We start from the raw sequence: 19,953 nt of genomic DNA, 5'->3' as shown, positions 1-19,953 counted from the left end.
TATGTATCTATTTATTTACAGATTAACACATTAACCATATTCTTATATTAAAATTCATAGATGATGGAAAGTGGCAATTGAACAAATTGCTCTGAAATATCAAGCTTCGTCCCCTCACTTTCAAGATGGAGATTTTCTGGTTGGAAGAATGGCAAGTCCGAAGCAAATTTTTATAATTAGCGATGACTTTAACAGATATGCATCTAATCTAATCTTCCAAGAGTCACCTCCCCTCTAAGTCATCCCATTTCGTCCCCACCTAAAAACAGGATCACAAGTGCGGTATTTAATCAATCTTTAGTTTGATTACTCAGCGAGAACCAAAGGACGCCAAGTTACTGCTCGAAAATACTCTTTTTTTCTGGTTTAGAAAGCATTCAGAGTATTTTTAAGATGTCTCTTAGACTCCGAGACTTAAAATTTTTCCACGAGTACGAGGATTGTTATCCCATGGAGTGAGTACACCAATTTTTTTCAATTCATATTTTGGTCCTATTTGTTGTTAAGGATGTGTTATACCCATGAGCGTAGATCGAAGTATAGGCTTATCTTACTTAGGAAATTTGAAGAAGATATTTTCTCAGACGACGTGAATCATATCCTTCGTTTACGGTACTATGGTAGACGTGATCACGAGAAGAAAATAAAAGAAATAGACTGCAAAACTGAGAGATTTAAAATGTCATTTTTCCCTCGTACTATTAAGGATAGCAACGTTGTCTCAATTGATAGGATTAATGGCGTCACTCTCTAGGATGACTCGGAAATGCCTTTGATGTTCTTTGATGTTATAGAACCCTTAAAAGAGTTATGCTTGTCAGAGATGAGTCTACGCTGGTCCACGGTCCTCCGCGACAACAATCGGGGCTCGTCCAATCCGGCCCCTCCTAATGCTGAGCTTCAACGGTCACTTCAAATATTCATTCAGTAGCCGTGAGAATGGGTAGCAAGTCGGTACCGAAACGTCGGCGCTCTCATATAATCTTACTCGCGCGGTATCCCGAGAAGAGTTTTTACATTCTTTCCGGTGTTTGCTGTTACATCTACGTGTACAAAATAACCTTCGAGCCACCTCTAGGGTGTTTGGCAGGGGGTGATCAATCATCATCATGCAGCATACAACTGGACTCCCTCATGCACACCACTCGGTCCAAAAAACGTCACGCATACTAACAAATAATATTACCATATGCTGTAAGAATAATAACAAAATTCAGAAACATGCATTAAGTTTTGCATAAGTTAGTAGGCTACGCTAAAATTCATCTAATGCATTTATGAGTTCTAACGCTGCCGTTATAATCTCTTATTGATCAAGTAAAGGAAGACATTCTGAATCTGTCTGCTCCACAGTCTATCTCTCGTATTTTTGTACCATCATCACACCTACTTTGTTCCTTTGCCTAAAAATCCTACCATATGACCATGAATTACAAGTTCAAAGTTTCCTACTTCTCTGGATACTGTCCTTCCCGAGCAACGCCGGGTGGCCTGCTAGTATTATATATAGGAATTATATACTCCCATTAAGCATGAATCACTCCATATTCTCCCTTTTACCTTCCTGTTGCATTTCCTGAAAACAAATCCCAGTTTGCCTCGGCTCTTCCGCAGATTTCGCATGCGACGTTTCACTGCGAGTTAATGGTGAATCCTAAGAATTACAACATCTCAGCAGAAAATCCGATACAACAGCTTTAGCGGAAGTCAAGATTTGCACCCGGTCAGGTCCTCCATGTCTCCTTCCGACGTTTCGATAAGCAACTCGCCCATTATCTTCAGGGATTCAGAACTCCAAGGATGTTTGGATTCCTGAATCCCTGAAGATGATAGGCGAGTTGCTCATGGAAACGTTGGAAGGAACCATGGAGGACCTTACCCGGTGCAAAGCCCGAGAAATATTTACCTCTATTAATGAATATTTCTCGGGTTTTTAGCCAGGTTAATGCTTTTATATAAGCCGAAGTTTCAAGAGACGACTTGTCTCCCATCCTCAAGGCCGCGCTACTTTATGGAAGTCAGTGTGAAATTGGACTTCCATAAAGTAACACGTCCTTGAGGATAGGAGACAAGTCGTATCTCGAAACGTCGGCTTATATAAAAGCATTAACCTGGCTGAGAACCCGAGAAATATTCATCAGTAGTATTCACCAGGAGAAATTATAATCGTTTACTTATATTGTTCGCCGGGAAATAACCAAACATTATAACTGATTTACTGTCCTTCATCTTGGTTCCACAGGCTTCAAAAGTGTTTGAGGAAGGCTGACAACTTGGTCCATGAGAATCCGCGTTCTGTCGTACGCCTGAGATATCGCCATGGTATACCAGGTCGAGCCGTGCACTATTTGGAGCGGGATATTTCAGAGAAATGCCCAACGGATGCCCACCGCTTGGCTATAAAGGCGGTGCCGGAGGCTACGGATACAAGGGGTAGGATGGATAGCTGTGGAGAACAGACAGAGGGCGGCGTCGAAGAATTGGAAGCACCAGAAGGAGCCACAGTTGAGGTGAGTTTAATGGTACTTTGAGCATCAATTTGTTAGTTATCAGTCACTTTTCAATGAACTATGACGTCATGACGACCCCTTAACATTGGAGTCACTTCTGAACTGCGCAAATTAGTAATTATCAAAGTATTCCACAGGTCAAGGTAGGTTTAAATCAGCGGTTTCCAACCTTTTTTTCCTTCCGTACCTCTCTACATGTATATCACTAATATTGTACCCCCAAAAATGTAACGTGCACATTTTATTGCAAAATTTCATTACGGTTAGGCGCTATAAATAATTTTATAGATATAAATAAGGGTGAACCGGAGTTGGAGCCTCTTATTCGCCAATTGGAGGATTGGCGGCGGTTTCTAGAACTATTTTCTGGATAGGTTTCTACTTTGTGATAGGCTCATTTTAAAGCTTCATATCCCGCGCGTTATGGTTACTTCATTTTTTTCAACTTTCATATCCCGGATTTATCATCGAAGTGGCCCATTTATAAAACGTTCGAGCACGATTTCGATGTAATCTGTGGATTATAAGAAGTTAATCGTGCTCCGACCAGGGGGTCCAACAACGGTAGCGCCATAAATAATTTCAAAAATAGAAACTTTGTTTTAAATACCCCATATAATACTATGCATACATATTTCCTGGTCAAGAGATACATAGTTCCTGGCGTCCGGCATTACTGATTATTTTCGGCGTAGGTAGCCCGACTGGTTCGTCGCGCACCCCCAATAGGGTAGTTTCCTTCATCAAAGAAAACGAAAGGTATTGATTGCGATTCATTACCCACCATTAGTGTATTCGTTATATAAAAATTATTTAATTTTAGAAATCTCAGTTTAGACGAATGTTAATGATCAATTTTAACCTCATTTGAAAAAGGCCGGATTGGTGAGTTTTACATCGTCTGAGATTTCCAATGCATGCATGAGGCACAGAGCTAAGGGAAACATGTCTTAATAAATACCTATTAAAACTGGCTAAGGTCGGAGAGTTTTCTTCGTTTGATAAGGTATTAATAATCCTTTTTTAAACCAAGCGCTACCAGCTAGCAGGTACTCTGCTACCTTCTAGCATCCTGCGTCGTATCAGCGCTCAAAGCCTCACCCCAAGGTCACGTCACTTGCGGCAGCGGGAACCGGAACGACGTTACACGGAGTTTTGCCAGCATTCATACTTAGCCGTCGCGTTTTCACGCGCTTGAAAATTTTCTCTTTTCATTTAATCGCGAAAAATAGATATCGTCATTTAAAAATCTAAAAGCGTGAAATACGTACTCCAGGAGTAAAAATCTTTCGATTTAGGCAATAAGAAAATAATAGGAAACCACCCTATTGGTACTTGTACACCCGTTGGGAACCGCTGGTTTAAATGAAGCATTTTGTCTATCACCACCAAGGAGGATGTAAATCTCTGAAGGCGCTGTATCCGAGTTTTTAGCGTTGTCAAAGTTCCGCCATCTTGGTTTGACAATTTTTGTACTTATAATTAGTCTCAGACTGATATTTTGAGGTGGCTAAGTTTTGTTCTGAAAATGAACAACATTAAGTGAAAAATGCTACCATTATCATTAGTACTTCACCAGTGATTGTCATCGGATTTTTCCCATCATTCCCGATACTTCTATTAATGTAAAAACTCTGTGTCTGTTAGCCATGTTACTGGCGGAGATATCCTTGAAAATATACTTTTGTACTGTAATTATATGATTTCCATTGCCTAAAATAAATTAAATACATATGAGCACGGGCGCAGCCAGGAATTTTGCCTGGGGGGGGGAGGGTTTAGATGCAACCAATACCGGGGTGTGTGGGGTATGGAATACCCACCAGGATAAGCAATAGGTGCGAGATTAATAAATAGCGGAATTTTAAGATAAATGGTTCAAAATGGTGAGTTTTACGGCTTTCTGAGGGATAATTTATTAATCCTTGCACTATTCTATTAGTAATATCAATCCAATTAAGTAAAATTGATTAAACTTAAAAATTTCTCTGAGCTCTGGGAGGGGGGGGGGTTTATCCCCCAAACCCCCCCCCCCTCGCTGCGCCACTGCATACGAGATACATAGTTACCAGTCACTTTTCCTCTCTAATATAAGTGCAGGGAAATGACTAGATTACCCTCGTAAAATTTTATTTTCAGCTATGCTGGTTGTAGACCGTAACCGTGGCGATAGATAATAATTTTTCCCCGGGAAAAGATGTTTGAGTCATAACTTCGCGAAGACTACCAATGAAGGAAGAAAAAAGGTTTACATTGTGCGTTCCATAGGTTATTTTAATGTATAATCGAGTTATGACCAAAACCTTCACCAAATAGTAAGCATTGACCCTTATGGGATTGTCGATGTTTTGGTCAAAGTGGGCGTGGCTTGTCCTCCCCAATCACCCCCATTCCGGCCACACTTCGCTCTACGCTCGAAACCATTGGCGCTCCCTCCAGATATTTACAACCTCCTTGATCACCACAGCCAGCCTCCTCTCCATACTTAAGAGTTTTCTCTACAGTTTACAATTAGGTCCACCCTCTTCCATACTATGTAATAACTCTATTATCTTTCCTCTTCCTCCCCTCCCACGTTTCCTGGGGATCGGGTTGGTGTGGTTGCTAGAGTGTTGGCTTCCCACCCGGTGGGCCCGGGTTCATATCCCGGCAGCGGCAGAGAATTTTCAGAGACTGCCCGATCCCTGCTTGAATGTTGTGTGGAGGATATTTCAAGCGCAACACTCCGTCTCTCGGATGGGACGTTAAGCCGTGGTCCCCTTGGCGCCTTTCGTAAAGAGCAGACTAATGCCGACGCCGGGTTTCTCTCCACCCTTCCATCCATACCCTTCCCTATTGGCTCAAATGACCACAGCTGTCCGTCGCCTCCTCCAAATACCATACCACGTTTCCTCCTATTCACATTCTCCCCTCTAAATCTGTTTTCAACATCTCCTCCCCGCTCAAAATCCGCTTCATCCAAACCTTCTGCCACCTCCGTATCTCACCTAGAAGCCGCATCCCCTCACCCACCAAATCAAGCACTTCGTCGGTCCTCCACCTCATCTTTCACTTCAAACTTCTCCATTCCTCCGAGAAATACCCAGCACCAGTGACGGCGCGTGCTATATGCGCATGCCAGCAACTGCACACCCAAATATGAATGGATTTATAAAATAAAACTATGTATTCCTTTGCAAAGGGAAAGACAAAAATCCTGTCCACACAGAGATGGGATATGGAGGTCCAAACGCCACTACTATCACCTTGGCGAATTCACCGCTCTACAAGTGCGCGATCCGTGGTATCGCGCCGGCCGCACCAATATTCGGTCTACGCGATCGCTTGTGGGTGCTCGGGCGGGATGAGGTAAGCGAGGGGCATGCCATGTTCAAATGGGTGCTGGGAGCGGAGTCAACACGACGCGAGTGCGCACGCGCATATTTGGTGAGTAACTCGCAGGTTGTGTAGCGGTGTAGCTGCAGCCTACACTACCTGCACTCAGGATCCTAGTCCGTCAATGCATTCAGTGCTATTTAGCAGCATTCATTTCAACTTCATGCTCTTCATCATCATCGCACATCTTCTCTAACGCACACCCTGAATATATTACCACCAGCCGCCACTACCCAGCACATGCCCACCGCTTGACCATACAGGCATTGCTGGAGGCAATCAATTCAAGTGGAGGCACAGAAAGGGATACACACTGTCTACACAAAGCCCTACACTCTTGATCAGACTCTTCACTAGCATTTCCTTAAACTCTTTCATAGCGATTCTCTCATCTGCTCTTTCTTATTGGTGAATGCCTCGCATGCTAATGCAATATTCTTCCCTGATACTACTGAATCCGTTTTCGTTTGATGTACTGCCAAAATTAATGCATCGCTCTACCTCTTAATTTTTTCCCCAGTTACTTTTTTATCTTGTGGGTACATCCCTTGCTCACGATACTCAGAACCGGATAGCCCTGGTCTTCTGGTGATTAATCCTTAATTCATACACCTCGCAACTCTTATCAAACGCATCAACTAGAATCAGCTGCCTCTCCGCTGACTGGCTAATCAACGTCTGATTAGTCGCGAACCTAAAAGATTTAAACATCTTTCCCCCACTTTTTAGCTTTACTCTAGCTTCTAAGTACCATCTCCCCAGCGAACGCCTTAAAAAGCTACTGCTATAGTGGACAGCCTTTCATCACTCTTCGGTCAATGCTTTCTCATCCCCATTCTTCGAAAACTACCCTCAATTGCACATTCTGGACCACATAAATGACTAGCATATCCCTCTAATCTGCGCCTATTTACTTAAAAATGTCTGAATTAACTTCACGCAGTTAACTCTAGCCTATGCTTTTTCAAAAGCCACAAAGCACTTTCTAGAACTTCCTTCCTTTTCGGCAGCGAAATTAGGACTATTTTTACGAATTCCTCCGGTTAAAGTGCGTTTGGTGGGGACATGAAGCAGGTAGTCCGAAGATGGGCGTGGTACACCCTCCGTAGGGTCCTCAATCCTCAACCCTTTCCTCGACGCGTTCGCCCTCGCTGGCCCGTGTCTTGGACCCTCCCAGGGGGGGGCCTCCCTCCCGAAAAGTGACCGCTATGACTGCAATTTGGAAATCAATCAATCAATCCAATAATCAAAAAATGACTGTTTGCATAGTACTCCTGTCAATCGTGCGATCAAGTACGTCTTTGAAGCGTGATTCTGCGATGAAAAATAACGATTTTGTTAACTTTGCTAAACACGTGGCTGTGGACCACCGGAAAATGGCAACAGCGCTTTGGAATGGGCAAAGTAGCGGGCTGTTTGAATGAGTTACGAGCATGATTTTGCCATCTGGTACCGCTCATTTGCACGCCAAGGCTTCAGTTAATTTACCTTCAGTTCCACATAGTCTCCGATTAGATAACCTGCGTCGAGATAAAGGGTCAATTATTCCCTAAGACGGATATTGAAGGGTTAAAGCAGTCGAACTGCTTCAAAAAGTCAAAAAACACCCGAAAGGTGGATAGGTTGTGTGAGTTTTAGACGGTGACTGCGAGTCCCTTTACGTATTATATTATTATGCAAAATACATCTACCAGGGGTAACAACAACCTTGACCTCTTGGCAGCGAGTGCGAAATCAGAACTGAGGCTGTTATTATTGACCACAAGGCACATGTTTTATACCTCATGGTTCATCTACATCTACATTATACCCCGCAAGCTGCCTAAAAGGCGTGTGGAATGGGGTGTCAGGATACCAGCCGTCTACGTATAAAAAATGAAGTGCTCTACAAAGTTGTGACTAGCATTTATTTAAGTCTTTTAAGTCATCTAATCATTTTTGGAGTTTTAACACTGCCGTTATAGTCTCTATTTGATCGTGGAAAAGAAGATATTCTGAATCAGACTGGTCTACAGCCTACCTCACTTAATCTATTTACCATAAAGACCACTTACGACCACTCATTCACTCACCTATACAAATGTTTGGGGTGAACGAGACGAGATACGACAAAAAGTCTTATGAAGACCCCCTTTAAAATTGTCTGAAACCCCAGGAAAAATTATGAAAACTATAAATTTATAAAAGTGAGTATGGGGATTAGTTCAAAAAATGACCACCAAATTCCAATGGCGGCGCGGCAGTCATACAAACGAACAATCATAGCAACATATTTGTTTATGCAAACAAGAGGAGCTAAATTGGGAAAGAAGATAAAGGAAAAGAAACGAAAAACTGATAAATGTAAGGAAGGAAATTAAGAAAGTAATATTTGAAGTGTCTATTTCTTTGCGTCAAAATCGTTATTTTTCATCGCAGAATCACGCTTCAAAGACGTACTTGATCGCACGATTGACAGGAGTACTATGCAAACAGTCATTTTTTGATTATTGGATTGATTGATTGATTTCCAAATTGCAGTCATAGCGGTCACTTTTCGGGAGGGAGGCCCCCCCCTGGGAGGGTCCAAGACACGGGCCAGCGAGGGCGAACGCGTCGAGGAAAGGGTTGAGGATTGAGGACCCTACGGAGGGTGTACCACGCCCATCTTCGGACTACCTGCTTCATGTCCCCACCAAACGCACTTTAACCGGAGGAATTCGTAAAAATAGTCCTAATTTCGCTGCCGAAAAGGAAGGAAGTTCTAGAAAGTGCTTTGTGGCTTTTGAAAAAGCATAGGCTAGAGTTAACTGCGTGAAGTTAATTCAGACATTTTTAAGTAAATAGTTCGCGGAAAATGGGGAACCATGGAGGAGTAAAAATGAAAAAGCACTTTTCCACTTTTATTGCGAATGCGTTGAAAAGGCTATAACATCTTGGATCAAAACAAAACCAAGTGAGAATAAGTTCTCTTCACTATCTTCTCCCCCGAGAGAAGTCATCGAGATCAATACTTTGACAATGCCGGAGCCTGAATACAACAAGCACAATGGCATTCGATACCTCCAAGAGTCAAATTTGGCATTTGCAGTGAGCCACCTGCAAGCGTCAGTGAAGAACTTGGTCGTCGTGGCCTGGAAGAAGATGTTGGAGGTAAGGAGGACACTGGAGATTAATGTCAAGAGGGGGTATATTGAAAGTTTAGCGGTCGTGTTGGATGATGGAACAGCTGCATCATTGTGCACGAACTCACGAAAATGTGGTGAAGACTGTCCAGCATTTTTTTTTTCGCAGATCAAGGACTATGTCATCTTGATTGTTCCCGAGTCTTTTTCAGCTACCAAAGGAAACAAGGCCATTGAATACAAACGGGAGAATTTGTCTGGTGGGAAAAATGAGTGTATATTGGAGGGTAAAGTCATCTCCCAAGGCCGAGACGTGACTTTCAAAGAAATGATTGGTTTTGCGGAAGATAGAGTAGAAGTGGAATCTACGCTAAACTCCAAAACAGATTCTGGTGTCTTCACCTGGATAATGGAGGGAAATATGATTACATGTGGAAGTGAATTGAAACCTTATGGGGAAATGAGGGCAGACGACTTTTGTGGACATCATCCAGAAATTTTGGGTGAGCGCAAGATGATGATGGGACCGATAAAACTGGATTGCCATAATCGGTAATGATTATTTTAATGTGACGGGAATTAACCACATGGAAAAAATTAATTCATGTCAAAGACCATGATGAATTAGAATATGGGGATTCAAAAAAAAAAATAAACCTGTAGGTACTACCTACTCATCACAGAGTAGATTACCATTTGACTTCATGGGATTTTTAACTTTAATGTTGTTTTTTGAGAATGGGTATTTTTGTTTGATCAACTTTATTTTTCAACGCTGCAATTCCTAACATTACCAGTTTTAACCTAATATTTGGGAAAAATGCAAAAGTATGTATATTTTATGCTATCTTGCACTGTATGATTGAGGGAAGGAATATCAATGTTTCTCCTTTGGTGTTGGCAGCTGCTGTTTGCTGTTGGTTTGGTTTTCTTTCTATGCATGTAGATATGTCTTAATATGTAATTCAATTGAATGAAATTAAAAGGCTTATTAAATGTTGTAATAAATCCGGTTTATACATTCCACCTGTACCCTCGAGATTTATACGCCAGCAAAGGCAGATAGATTGAGTCCATAGAACGAGGAATGTAATGAGATTTTCAAATGCCATGGCTTGGGTCAATTAGAATAAGTGTCCCGTTTCTCTTAAAATATACTAAGCAAATTGAAAAAGACGCTACATTTACTCATGTGATTGTTGTATCACTGAACTGGAATACATATCAATGAAATTTGTAACAATTTCAAATATATGTTAAACGTGACACCAAAGACATACACCTGTATGTATTATCAATGATTTTATTTGATTCATAGTGTATACATCAGTAACAGGATACATGAAATTGATCAAAACGACAATGTAGTCACAGCGTTTGTATGAACAAATTCGCTCAAGGTTAAAAACTATATATCAGTATAAAATTTCAAGATAGAAGAAACAAATTTTGGCTCAGAATTTTTGTTTTAAAAATTTTAAGTTTAAAATTGCTAAATCAAGATATGTTTTATGTTCGACTGGCCGATGTGCACATCACCAAAAATTTCGTAAATAGCAAACTTCTTTAGTATTCTTGGTCTAAGTGGTTTCCATGCTTTCTGATCATCAATGCTGCCCGTGAGAATAATCTTTCTGCTGGAACACATTTAGGGGGACTGTTAAGGAAATCTCTCGCCATTTATGTCTCCCCTTGAAAAGTTGACTTAGCTACCTTCCACCAAGTCAACATGTTTTCTTTTCTGGGAGAACTACTTCAAAAGTTTCCTTCTTGTCTTCTTTTCGGAAAATTCATTAATTATGGCATCGCTGTTCAAGTTCTGCTAAAATCCTGACTTGGCACATATAAAGCCCTAGCAAAGAGGGTACCTGCATGCTGACGGAACACACATGATAAGCCTGCTGACGGCGGTGGCCTTCGAGGCGCCTCCAGTGCAGATCATTGCCGGTTGCCAAACAAAAGGCCCTTACACTGCGATGCCCCTAGACACGTGCCTATTTTGCCTTATCGTATATCCGGCCCTGGGCTATGATTCGGACCCCTGGGATCAGGGCCGGTCTGGAGCGATTGGGAGCCCTCGGCTGAGGCCCATCTTACTGGTGGACTCGGGGGCCCTCCCCCGGAAAATTTTAGGAAATTTTATGCCCGGAAATAGAATTTTGACGCTATTCTGGCTCTTAAAAGTTAGATAAAAGTTAATACAAAGTACTAATTTCGTAAGAAAAATTACTATGAAAAGTGAGAATTTTACAACTTATAAAATTTAATTATGTATTACGGATCTTCATTATATTTTGAGAATTTTGAATTTGATTCTCGAAACCGCACTAAAATCTAAAAAACCTCTAACATAACCCTCACGAATAATCCTCTTAAAAAAAGAGCATCAGGTTCTTTTTTATCACCTGACACCCTCATTGTATTCATTCTATTATAAAATCTTTTACACTGAGTATATTGTGAATGAAGCCACTAATGAAAGCGTGGAGTTTTTGGTTTGCAAAAAAGTTTGATTCAAGTAATCTGAGTTTTTTTATTCCACCGTTCATATACGCTCCAATAGACCCGTACGTTGTGAAGGCCCTTTTAGCTCGGCGATTGCCAACCAGTCGACCTGGCCAGACCGCCCCTGTCTGGTATTTTCCCCCAGTCATCTATCTCGGTGAGCCCAACAACAGTATCGACATCTTTCGCAATCTTCGCTGTCCGCAGTTGATGAAGTTGAGCGAAGAGGTTCGTTACCTGATGGAAGAAAATGAGGACGAGAAGAATGCTTATGATGCCGTCAGGCAAAGGAAGCACTAAAAACCAAACCACTGCTCATACACGTGTCTTGATAATGAGATTTCAATTCAATTATTTAAAAAAAAGTAAAATAATAGAGGATAAAAATTGTCATATTTGAAATTATTATAGTAATTGCGTTGTTTACAACAAATCTATAACTTTTCGTGGTATAAACAATTTGTTTTCTGAAAATTGTCAATTTTAGATCTGGCTTTCTTATATCAAAATTCCAAGCTATAGAAACGAAAACTACGGGAATGCCAAGCGCTGAAAGTCGGGCAACCTGATGTTATGCGCAAAAAACGGGTCCTTTTTTTTATAAAAAAATGAAGTACAGGGAATACGTTGGAGCGGAAATTTTTTGAAGTAAATGATAACACGCAGAAATAAATTCTCTTTCGTATGATTTTTGTTGAATTCAAATTGATTTCCTAGTTTAGACGATAGAGCTCCTCAATCTCGGGTGTGTTTTTTTTACAGACAGTAGTCATAACTGTAGAGTAGCAAAAATGGGGGAAAGACCAAAGAGACGGGAAGGCCAAGGGGGTGGAGAAGAGCAGGAAGGGTAATAGAAGGCTAAGGGAAAGGCAGCGTGTAATTAGAAATGGAGTAAGTAGCGAAGCAAGGAAGAGGTGGGGGAGAGAAGTCCCCGAAAGGGTAGCTCATACCCCGTTTACACTACGCACGTACGGATCCCGATCCGTACCTACCCTCGTAGCCTCAAAACGTTGTGTGAACGCAGAGTTACCATCGTAGGCCTTAGTACCTAATCCTCCCAACTTTCGATGGTTAGCGCTAGTGCGGCTAGACAAAAAGAGTAAGGAAATGTAGATTGGTGCATGTACAATTCTTTCGAGCCGTTTCAATCTTGATACAATAATTGATATTTCATAAGTAAAAATACAAGAAAGTAAATAGTATTTTATTTAGGATGTTTAGCAGAGATTGAAGAAATTATGAAGCAGGTAATGGAAGGACATAATAGGAATTTTTTTTCTGATGCTCCATTTAGAAAATGATAGCGGATGTACTACAAAAACTAGTACTATGTTTTTATTTATTTACGGGGTAATGTATTAACCATATTGTTATACTATTAAAATTAATAGATGATGGAAAACGACGAACAAACATATAAAATAAACCAATTTAAATCGTTTTATACAGGATCGCAATACCAACTTTGCCACAATTAACTTTTAAATTGAAATAAATACTTGGAGAAATAAAAACTTGCTCCTAGTTTAATAATAATAACAATATGAACTGTCAATGAACTATGAACAATATGTTAGTATGCGTAATATTTCTATGACCGTGCGGTGTGCATGTGGAGGTCCTCTTGTATGCTGCATGTTGGTGATTGGTCACCCCCTGCCAAACACCCTAGAGGTGGCTAGCAGGGTACTATGTAGATGTATATCTATATACATGAAAGAGGATGTCTTTTTGTCTGCCCGCTTAGCGTTTCCATACGGCTGTAAGGATTGTGAAGTTAGTTCATAGGTGCATCTCATACTCCCAAACCCCGTAGTTATAATTTCAGTTGCGTCCGATATATCCTTTGAATCGTTCCTACATTACAGTTTTTTTACATCACGACATTCAACCCCTGTGGTTGGACATATTGCCGGAAAAAATAAAGGTAAGCTTAAAGGGAAAAAATAACTCTAAGAATTCTACACTTAGCTATTAACCCTCTCGATGCAAAACTTTTTGCTGGGGCATGCATTCAAATGACGCTTTCGGTCTACGCACGTAGGGACACAAAGCTGTGCTGTGGAGTGGGGCATAAGCTTATCCCGTGCGCGGTGTACGAAAATCACTCTTTCCGCTGATTGCTGTTACATCTATACATACGAAATAACCTTCGAGCCACCTCTATGTTGTTTGGCAGGGGATGAACAATCACCAGCATACAGCTGGACTCCCACATGCACACCACATGGTCCAAAAAACGTCACGCATACTAACAAATTATACTACCATATGCTGTAAGAATAGTAAAAAGTTCAGAAACATGCATTAAGTTTTACATAAGTTACTAGGCTACACTTCAAAGTCATCTAATCTATTTGTGATATCTAGCACTGTCTTTATTATTGATCGTGGAAAAAAGACATTCTGAATCTGTCTGTTCAATAGTCTATCTCTCATATTTTATTTACATGTATATTTCAGCACATTCTGCCCTCCGAATTCCGAGGATATCATCTCGGGTAAGAAAAATCTAGTGGTGAAGGGGTGATAAACACATCAGTGCTTTTTTGCGTTGTTGAAGAGCTTAGATTTTTTAATACCTACAGAAAATATTTGAAGAATATTTACTCTATTCGGCCGTTTTCGACGTTGGAAACATGGACGAATAAGAAGCGTGGTGACCCGTTTATTGTGTATTTGGACCTGTATTACCCTTTAAGGTTAAAACGCCTTAATGTGTTAAATTTGGAATGAACAGCGAGGGGGGGATCGGGTTGGTGTGGTGGCTAGAGTAATGGCTTCCCACCCGGCGGGCTCGGGTTAAAATCCCGGCTGTGGCAGAGAATTTTCAGAGACAGCCCGATCCCTGCTTGAGTGTTGTGTGGATTACATTTCAAGCGCAACAGCGGACGCAAGTCCGTCCGTCGGATAGGACGTTAAGCCGTGGTCCCCTTGGTGCCTTTCGTTCAGAGCAGGCTAATGCCGACGCTGAGTTTATCTTCACCCTTCCATCCATACCTACCCTCATGGCGCAAATGACCTCAGCTGACCATCGCCTCTTCCATTTACCATACCAACAGCGAGGGACGAAAAAAAGAAAGAAATGGTCAGTAAAAAATCAACGGCGAAGATAGCATTTGAAAATGATATTTTCATTTTCCCCCTTAATATACAAGCAAAGATGCAAGAAAAAGAATCATATGAAAGAATGCATATATTTAAAAACATTATCGTATTTTTGCTCTCCTGAAAAGTTGCTTATTTTGAGATACGTGATGTTAGAACTTAGCCATCGATATGGAGCTCTTTTCTGCATGGGAACGAGTCTTGGAAAATGACAGCAGCAGAGAAGTCAAGAGTGGAAGCATCCCAAATGAGGCTCAACTGAAGAACGATGAAGATAAAATGGTTCGACCGAGTAAGTTATTAGGAAGTGATAAAGATAATCGCAGGGAAGAATTCTTCTTAAAACCGAAAGGACAACTTAGTTTTCCGCATCATGAGGCATGATAGCAAGGGCGGTCTGGCCGCAGCTCGGCTGGTCGGCGATCGCCGAGGGCCCCGAGATTAGGGGACCCCCACAACGCTCGCGTCTATCGCGAAGCGTATATTAAAGGCGTAATAAAAAATTACATGCTTGGGCCAAAGTATTTTTTATAAATATAAAATTCTACGTTTTCATTAGTTAATTTATTCACAATATTCTCAGAGTAATAAGATTATATAAAATTAATAATAAATTAAAGGTCCCGAATATTAAGGAGAACATGGAGCTTCTTTGAAAGGGTCATGCGAAAAGCTTATTTTAGAGGACTTTAATATTTCGTGGCAGTTTCAACGAAAAAATTTACGTAATAGATGATAGAGCCATAGTATTTTTTAATAGGGATGAGTCGATTCCAAATGTCGATTCTCGATTCCACCGATTCTCGTGCATGGAATCGGAATCGAGAATCGATCGCCTAAAGTCGATTCCGATTCCATCAATTCCAGGAAGATGTATGTTTTGAGCATAGACGATAAGTTTGGGGCATATAGACCTACATACGCGGCCGCGGTGTCAGCCTTGCCCGCGCAGAGAATACGCCTGGCACATGGGTGCTGCGACGAACATGCCTAAAGAGGCCTCGGAAACATGAATATGTCGGCAAGAGCGACAAACCGACGAACCCTGAAATGCCTCGTGTTCATAAGCAACTCTCAGAGAAAAAAAATTGGAAACCACGGGATCGTGAAGCAATGCATGCGTTTTCCGTTCTTTTATTAACCGCTGGTCACGGCAAATGAAATTATTACGATTATGAATCACATTCCAAGACCATTCCAGGTCCATTCATCTTGACCACCAATTTTAAAGTAAAATAGATCGAAATTAGAGATGGGTCGAGTAGCAGATTTCTTGAACTCGAATATCGAATTCGAATATTAAATCATTGCTCGAGTATTCGAATACAGTTGGATCCGGATTTAACGTCTTCGCATTTAACGTTTTTCCGCATTTAGCGTTTATTTTTTGCGGTCCCGATTCATTCTCTATTAGGAAATTGTAAAAATTATCCGTATTTAGTGTTTCCGCATTTTGCGTTTTTCCGCATTTATGGTCGTAAAGGACAAGGAGGCTCCCGGATCACTTCTCGAATACTCCATGGAAACCTACCTGAATCGGTAGAATCCAGGAATAGATGACATTCCAGCAGAGTATAAAAAAATGCAGGAGAAAAGGTCTTAACTCAACTGTATAAAACTATCTGCGATATGTACTCAACAGGAGATTTACATAGTGACTTCGAGAAGAACATCATCATTCCCATACCCAAAAAGAAGAGAGCTGAGAAGTGCGAAGAATTTAGGACCATAAGCCTGACGACACATGCGTCGAAGATTCTGACAAGAATCATTTACAGGAGAATTGATCGAAGAGCAGAAGAATTCCTGGATGAGGACCAATTCGGATTTAGGAAAATCAGGGTCACAAGGGAAGAAATTTTGGCTCTTAGGATGATCATAGAGAAGAGATTGGAGAAAAACAAACCAACCTTCATAGCATTTGTCGATTTAGAGAAGGCCTTTGATAACGTGCAATGGAATTCAATGCTTAGAATTTTGAAAGAAATCGGCGTACTCTACAATGATCGTAGAATTATTCATAGTTTGTATAAAAACCAAGTAGCTGTGATCAAATGTGGGCCAAATGGTGCAGAAGCGAGAATAAAAAAGGGGTGAGACAAGGATGTGCGCTTTCCCCCTTAATTTTTAATGTTTACATTGAGAAAGCCATCAACGAAATCAAGCAGAAAGCTTCGGGTGTCAATATCCACGGAGAAAAAATAAGTATGCTGCGATTTGCTGACGACATAGCAGTCATAGCCGAGACAGAGAAGGATTTGAAGAAGACGTTGACAAACATGGGAAGGACAATGGCCAGATATCAGCTGAAAATCAACAAAAAGAAGACTAAGATATTAGTTTGCAGCAAAAGAGAGGAGGCTAAAACAAACATCAACCTAGGACAGCATAACCTTGAAGAGGTGAACGAGTTCTCTTACCTGGGAAGCCGAATTACCAGCGATGGACGGAGCAAGAAAGAAATACACAGTAGAATAGCGCAGGCGAAGAGGGCTTTCTACAAAAAGAAGAATCTTCTTACAGCTGAAAATACCAGCATAGAAGTAAGGAAACAATTCATCAGATGCTACATATGGAGTATGTTTCTCTATGGAAGCGAGGCTTGGACGTTGACAGCAGCAGAGAAGTCAAGAGTGGAAGCATTCGAAATGTGGTACTACCGAAGAATGATGAAGATAAAATGGATTAACCGTGTGAGTAACCAGGAAGTGCTAAGGAGAGTAGGAGAAAAGAGAAGCCTCCTAAAAACATTAAGCAGAAGAAGGGACAACTTAGTTGGCCACATTTTGAGGCACGAAGGTCTGATGAAGACAATCGTTGAAGGACAAGTGGAAGGGAAGAAGGGCAAGGGACGGCCCCGAATGAGTAATATAGGACAGGTTATAAAGGATGTAAAAGAGAATAAATATGTAGCTATGAAGAGATTAGCGGATAGGAGAGAGAAATGGAGAGCTGCGTCAAACCAATCTTAGGATTGTTGACTAATGATGATGACTATAATAAATAAATGGTCGTAAAATTTTTTCCCGCACAACATCTTTTTGCCCGATTTAACGTTTTTGCATGATGGCTCATACAAATGATTATCCAAATCTTCGAATTTCTGCTCATCAGCAAGAAGGGTCTCATGTAAGTTTACCAAGAGTCAATAGAATCTACCGGGCAACGCTTCTTCAACTGCTTTCTTCCGCGAATGCAGCGCTGGGACCTTCTACTCGCAAGCTGGGTGATTTGTCTTCTCGTAATGTTTCGCTTCCCTTCTGATCCAAATACCGGAGACTTTTTGTATCAAATCCGGTCTAATGGAGCTAAGTCATCCCTTGATGATCTCTAACTACCTTATCCTTCACTTCGTGAACTTCAATGATACGTGATGACTGATGACACGAGTTATCCTCCGAGGGCCGCTACAATGATGGTTTCCTCGTAATGTTTTCAATTGACGGCTTATGCCCCTTTCAACTCTACTGTCTAGGGGTGGTCCATTGTTAGCCCAATATTTTTCCAGTCGGCTACTTTCTCTTTTCAAAAGAGTCTCAATATCATTTGCGCAGTTTACTAGAAGATTCTTTCTGTAATCCATTCCAAGGTCCGTTTCCACAGAGGAACAGCGAAAGCACCGAGGAAGTGTTTCCCCTGTCATGATTGTGAGTAAGAGCATTCTTTCCCTATGGAACAACATTATTTTACATCGTAATTCAGATATCCCGGGGCCCATATACCAACTTGCGGCTGGATGATATCGCTGTCGATATTTATCTGGTGCTATTTTATGTCAAAAGAGAATGACAATCGGAGTTTTGACAATAGGCCTCATGTGCGCACATTTTGGATTTCGAGGTCATCCAAAAAAGGAGAATCTTTTTTCTAGTATGCGTACAAGTCGATGGTGATTCAACTCGATGATAACACCTGATAAGTTGTCATATATCCGCGGCCTCATGCAGGTCGAATGGAGCCCGGAGAAGTTACTTACGCGGCACCCTGATCACCTTGACTCCGACTCACCATTTTTCTCGGCAGTCCTCGGCATGTCCATGACTCTAAATAAATCGCTCGTGCTGGAAAAAAATCTCCGCTTAAACACGGTAAAATAGATGAGCGCGGAAAAATACGAAAATCCAGCAGGAATCCCTCAGTGGTTGACTTCGACATCATAACTCGGACGAAATTGCCAAACTCCAGAGGCGCTGACAATTTTTCAGATGAAATCCAGTTCTATTGAAGATTAAACCTTTTCACTTAACAGAGCTTAGCTAATCGTTATTCAAAGTCCAACCAAATTTTATTAAAAGCTGTCGGACCCCCCCCCTCCCCAAAATATAAAAACACAATTATTGTCCCTCACGAAAGAAAACAAAATATTGAAAAATCAGGAATTTACAAAATTTTTCTTAAACAAAATAAGTTTTTTCGATTATTAAAAGTGTTAAAATTAGTTTAAAACCCATTATTTGGTGCCCGGTTTTTTCTAAAATTCCCTCCCCCCTATTTTGGATCCCCCCCCCCCCAATTGAAATTCCTGGCTACGCCACTGCTCCTTCCCCTCCACCTCTCCTTTACGCGCTTCTGTTGCCCACCCCTTCCTCATGCTGAGCGGTTGAGCACCTCGTCGCACGTGACGTTACTGCCGTTTTAAATTCTGTTAATTGTGTTGCTGATTGCGCAGTTGCAATTTAATTTAATGATACACCGATAAAAGTGTCTTTCAATGTGTATAAACATTTCCATTGAGATAAGGGCAACCAATGAATGCCGTGTGCATGCACTTTGGCGTAAATTATCGCGAGGATGTGCTAAATACAACTCACCATACTGAAGCATTTTCGGGTGAAACACAAGTCTGTACGCAATCAGAAAGTAAAATTTGGGGGAAACGTGCATGAGGAAAATTTGAATTCAGTCGATGGCAGAGGGGTAGCCAGGAATTTTGTTAAGGGGGAGTCCAAAACCAGGGGAGTAAATTTTTAAACTACAGGGTACAAAGGGAAGGGTTTCAGACTAATTTTAACACCCTTCATGATAGAAAAAACTTCATTTTTCAAAGATTCATATTATTTCATTTTGTACATTCATGATTTTTAAATATTTTGTTTCCTTTTATGAATGAAAGTAATTGTGTTTTTATTAGGGATGAGTCGATTCCAAATGTCGATTCTCGATTCCACCGATTCTCGGGAACGGAATCGGAATCGAGAATCGATCGCCTAAAGTCGATTCCGATTCCATCGATTCCAGGAAGATGAATGTTTTGAGCTTAGACTATAAGTTTGGGGCATAAAGGCTGCCGCACTCCTAAGCGGCCGCGGTGTCAGCCTTCCCCGCGCGGAGGATACGCCCGGCACGCGGGT

The 19,953-nt window shown here is 41.2% G+C and overlaps 1 protein-coding gene across 2 annotated transcripts in view; it reads left to right on the top strand.

The window, feature by feature from the left end:
- Positions 1-306: 306 nt before the first annotated feature.
- LOC124160778 overlaps positions 307-19,953 on the top strand; it is a 41,378-nt gene continuing 21,731 nt past the window's right edge. For both annotated transcript variants that reach the window (XM_046536813.1, XM_046536814.1), the window contains exons 1-2: positions 307-455; positions 2,243-2,510. Coding sequence is in view for 1 of the 2 variants with exons in the window: in XM_046536814.1 (XP_046392770.1) it covers positions 394-455; positions 2,243-2,510 (330 nt within the window). In the remaining variant the exon portion in view is untranslated. The remainder of the gene's footprint in view (positions 456-2,242; positions 2,511-19,953) is intronic.

Source organism: Ischnura elegans, chromosome 6 (assembly GCF_921293095.1).
Source record: "Ischnura elegans chromosome 6, ioIscEleg1.1, whole genome shotgun sequence".
Classification (NCBI taxonomy): domain Eukaryota; kingdom Metazoa; phylum Arthropoda; class Insecta; order Odonata; family Coenagrionidae; genus Ischnura; species Ischnura elegans.
The sequence above is the reverse complement of the archived record's forward strand: the minus strand, read 5'-3'. Positions and strand labels throughout refer to the sequence as shown.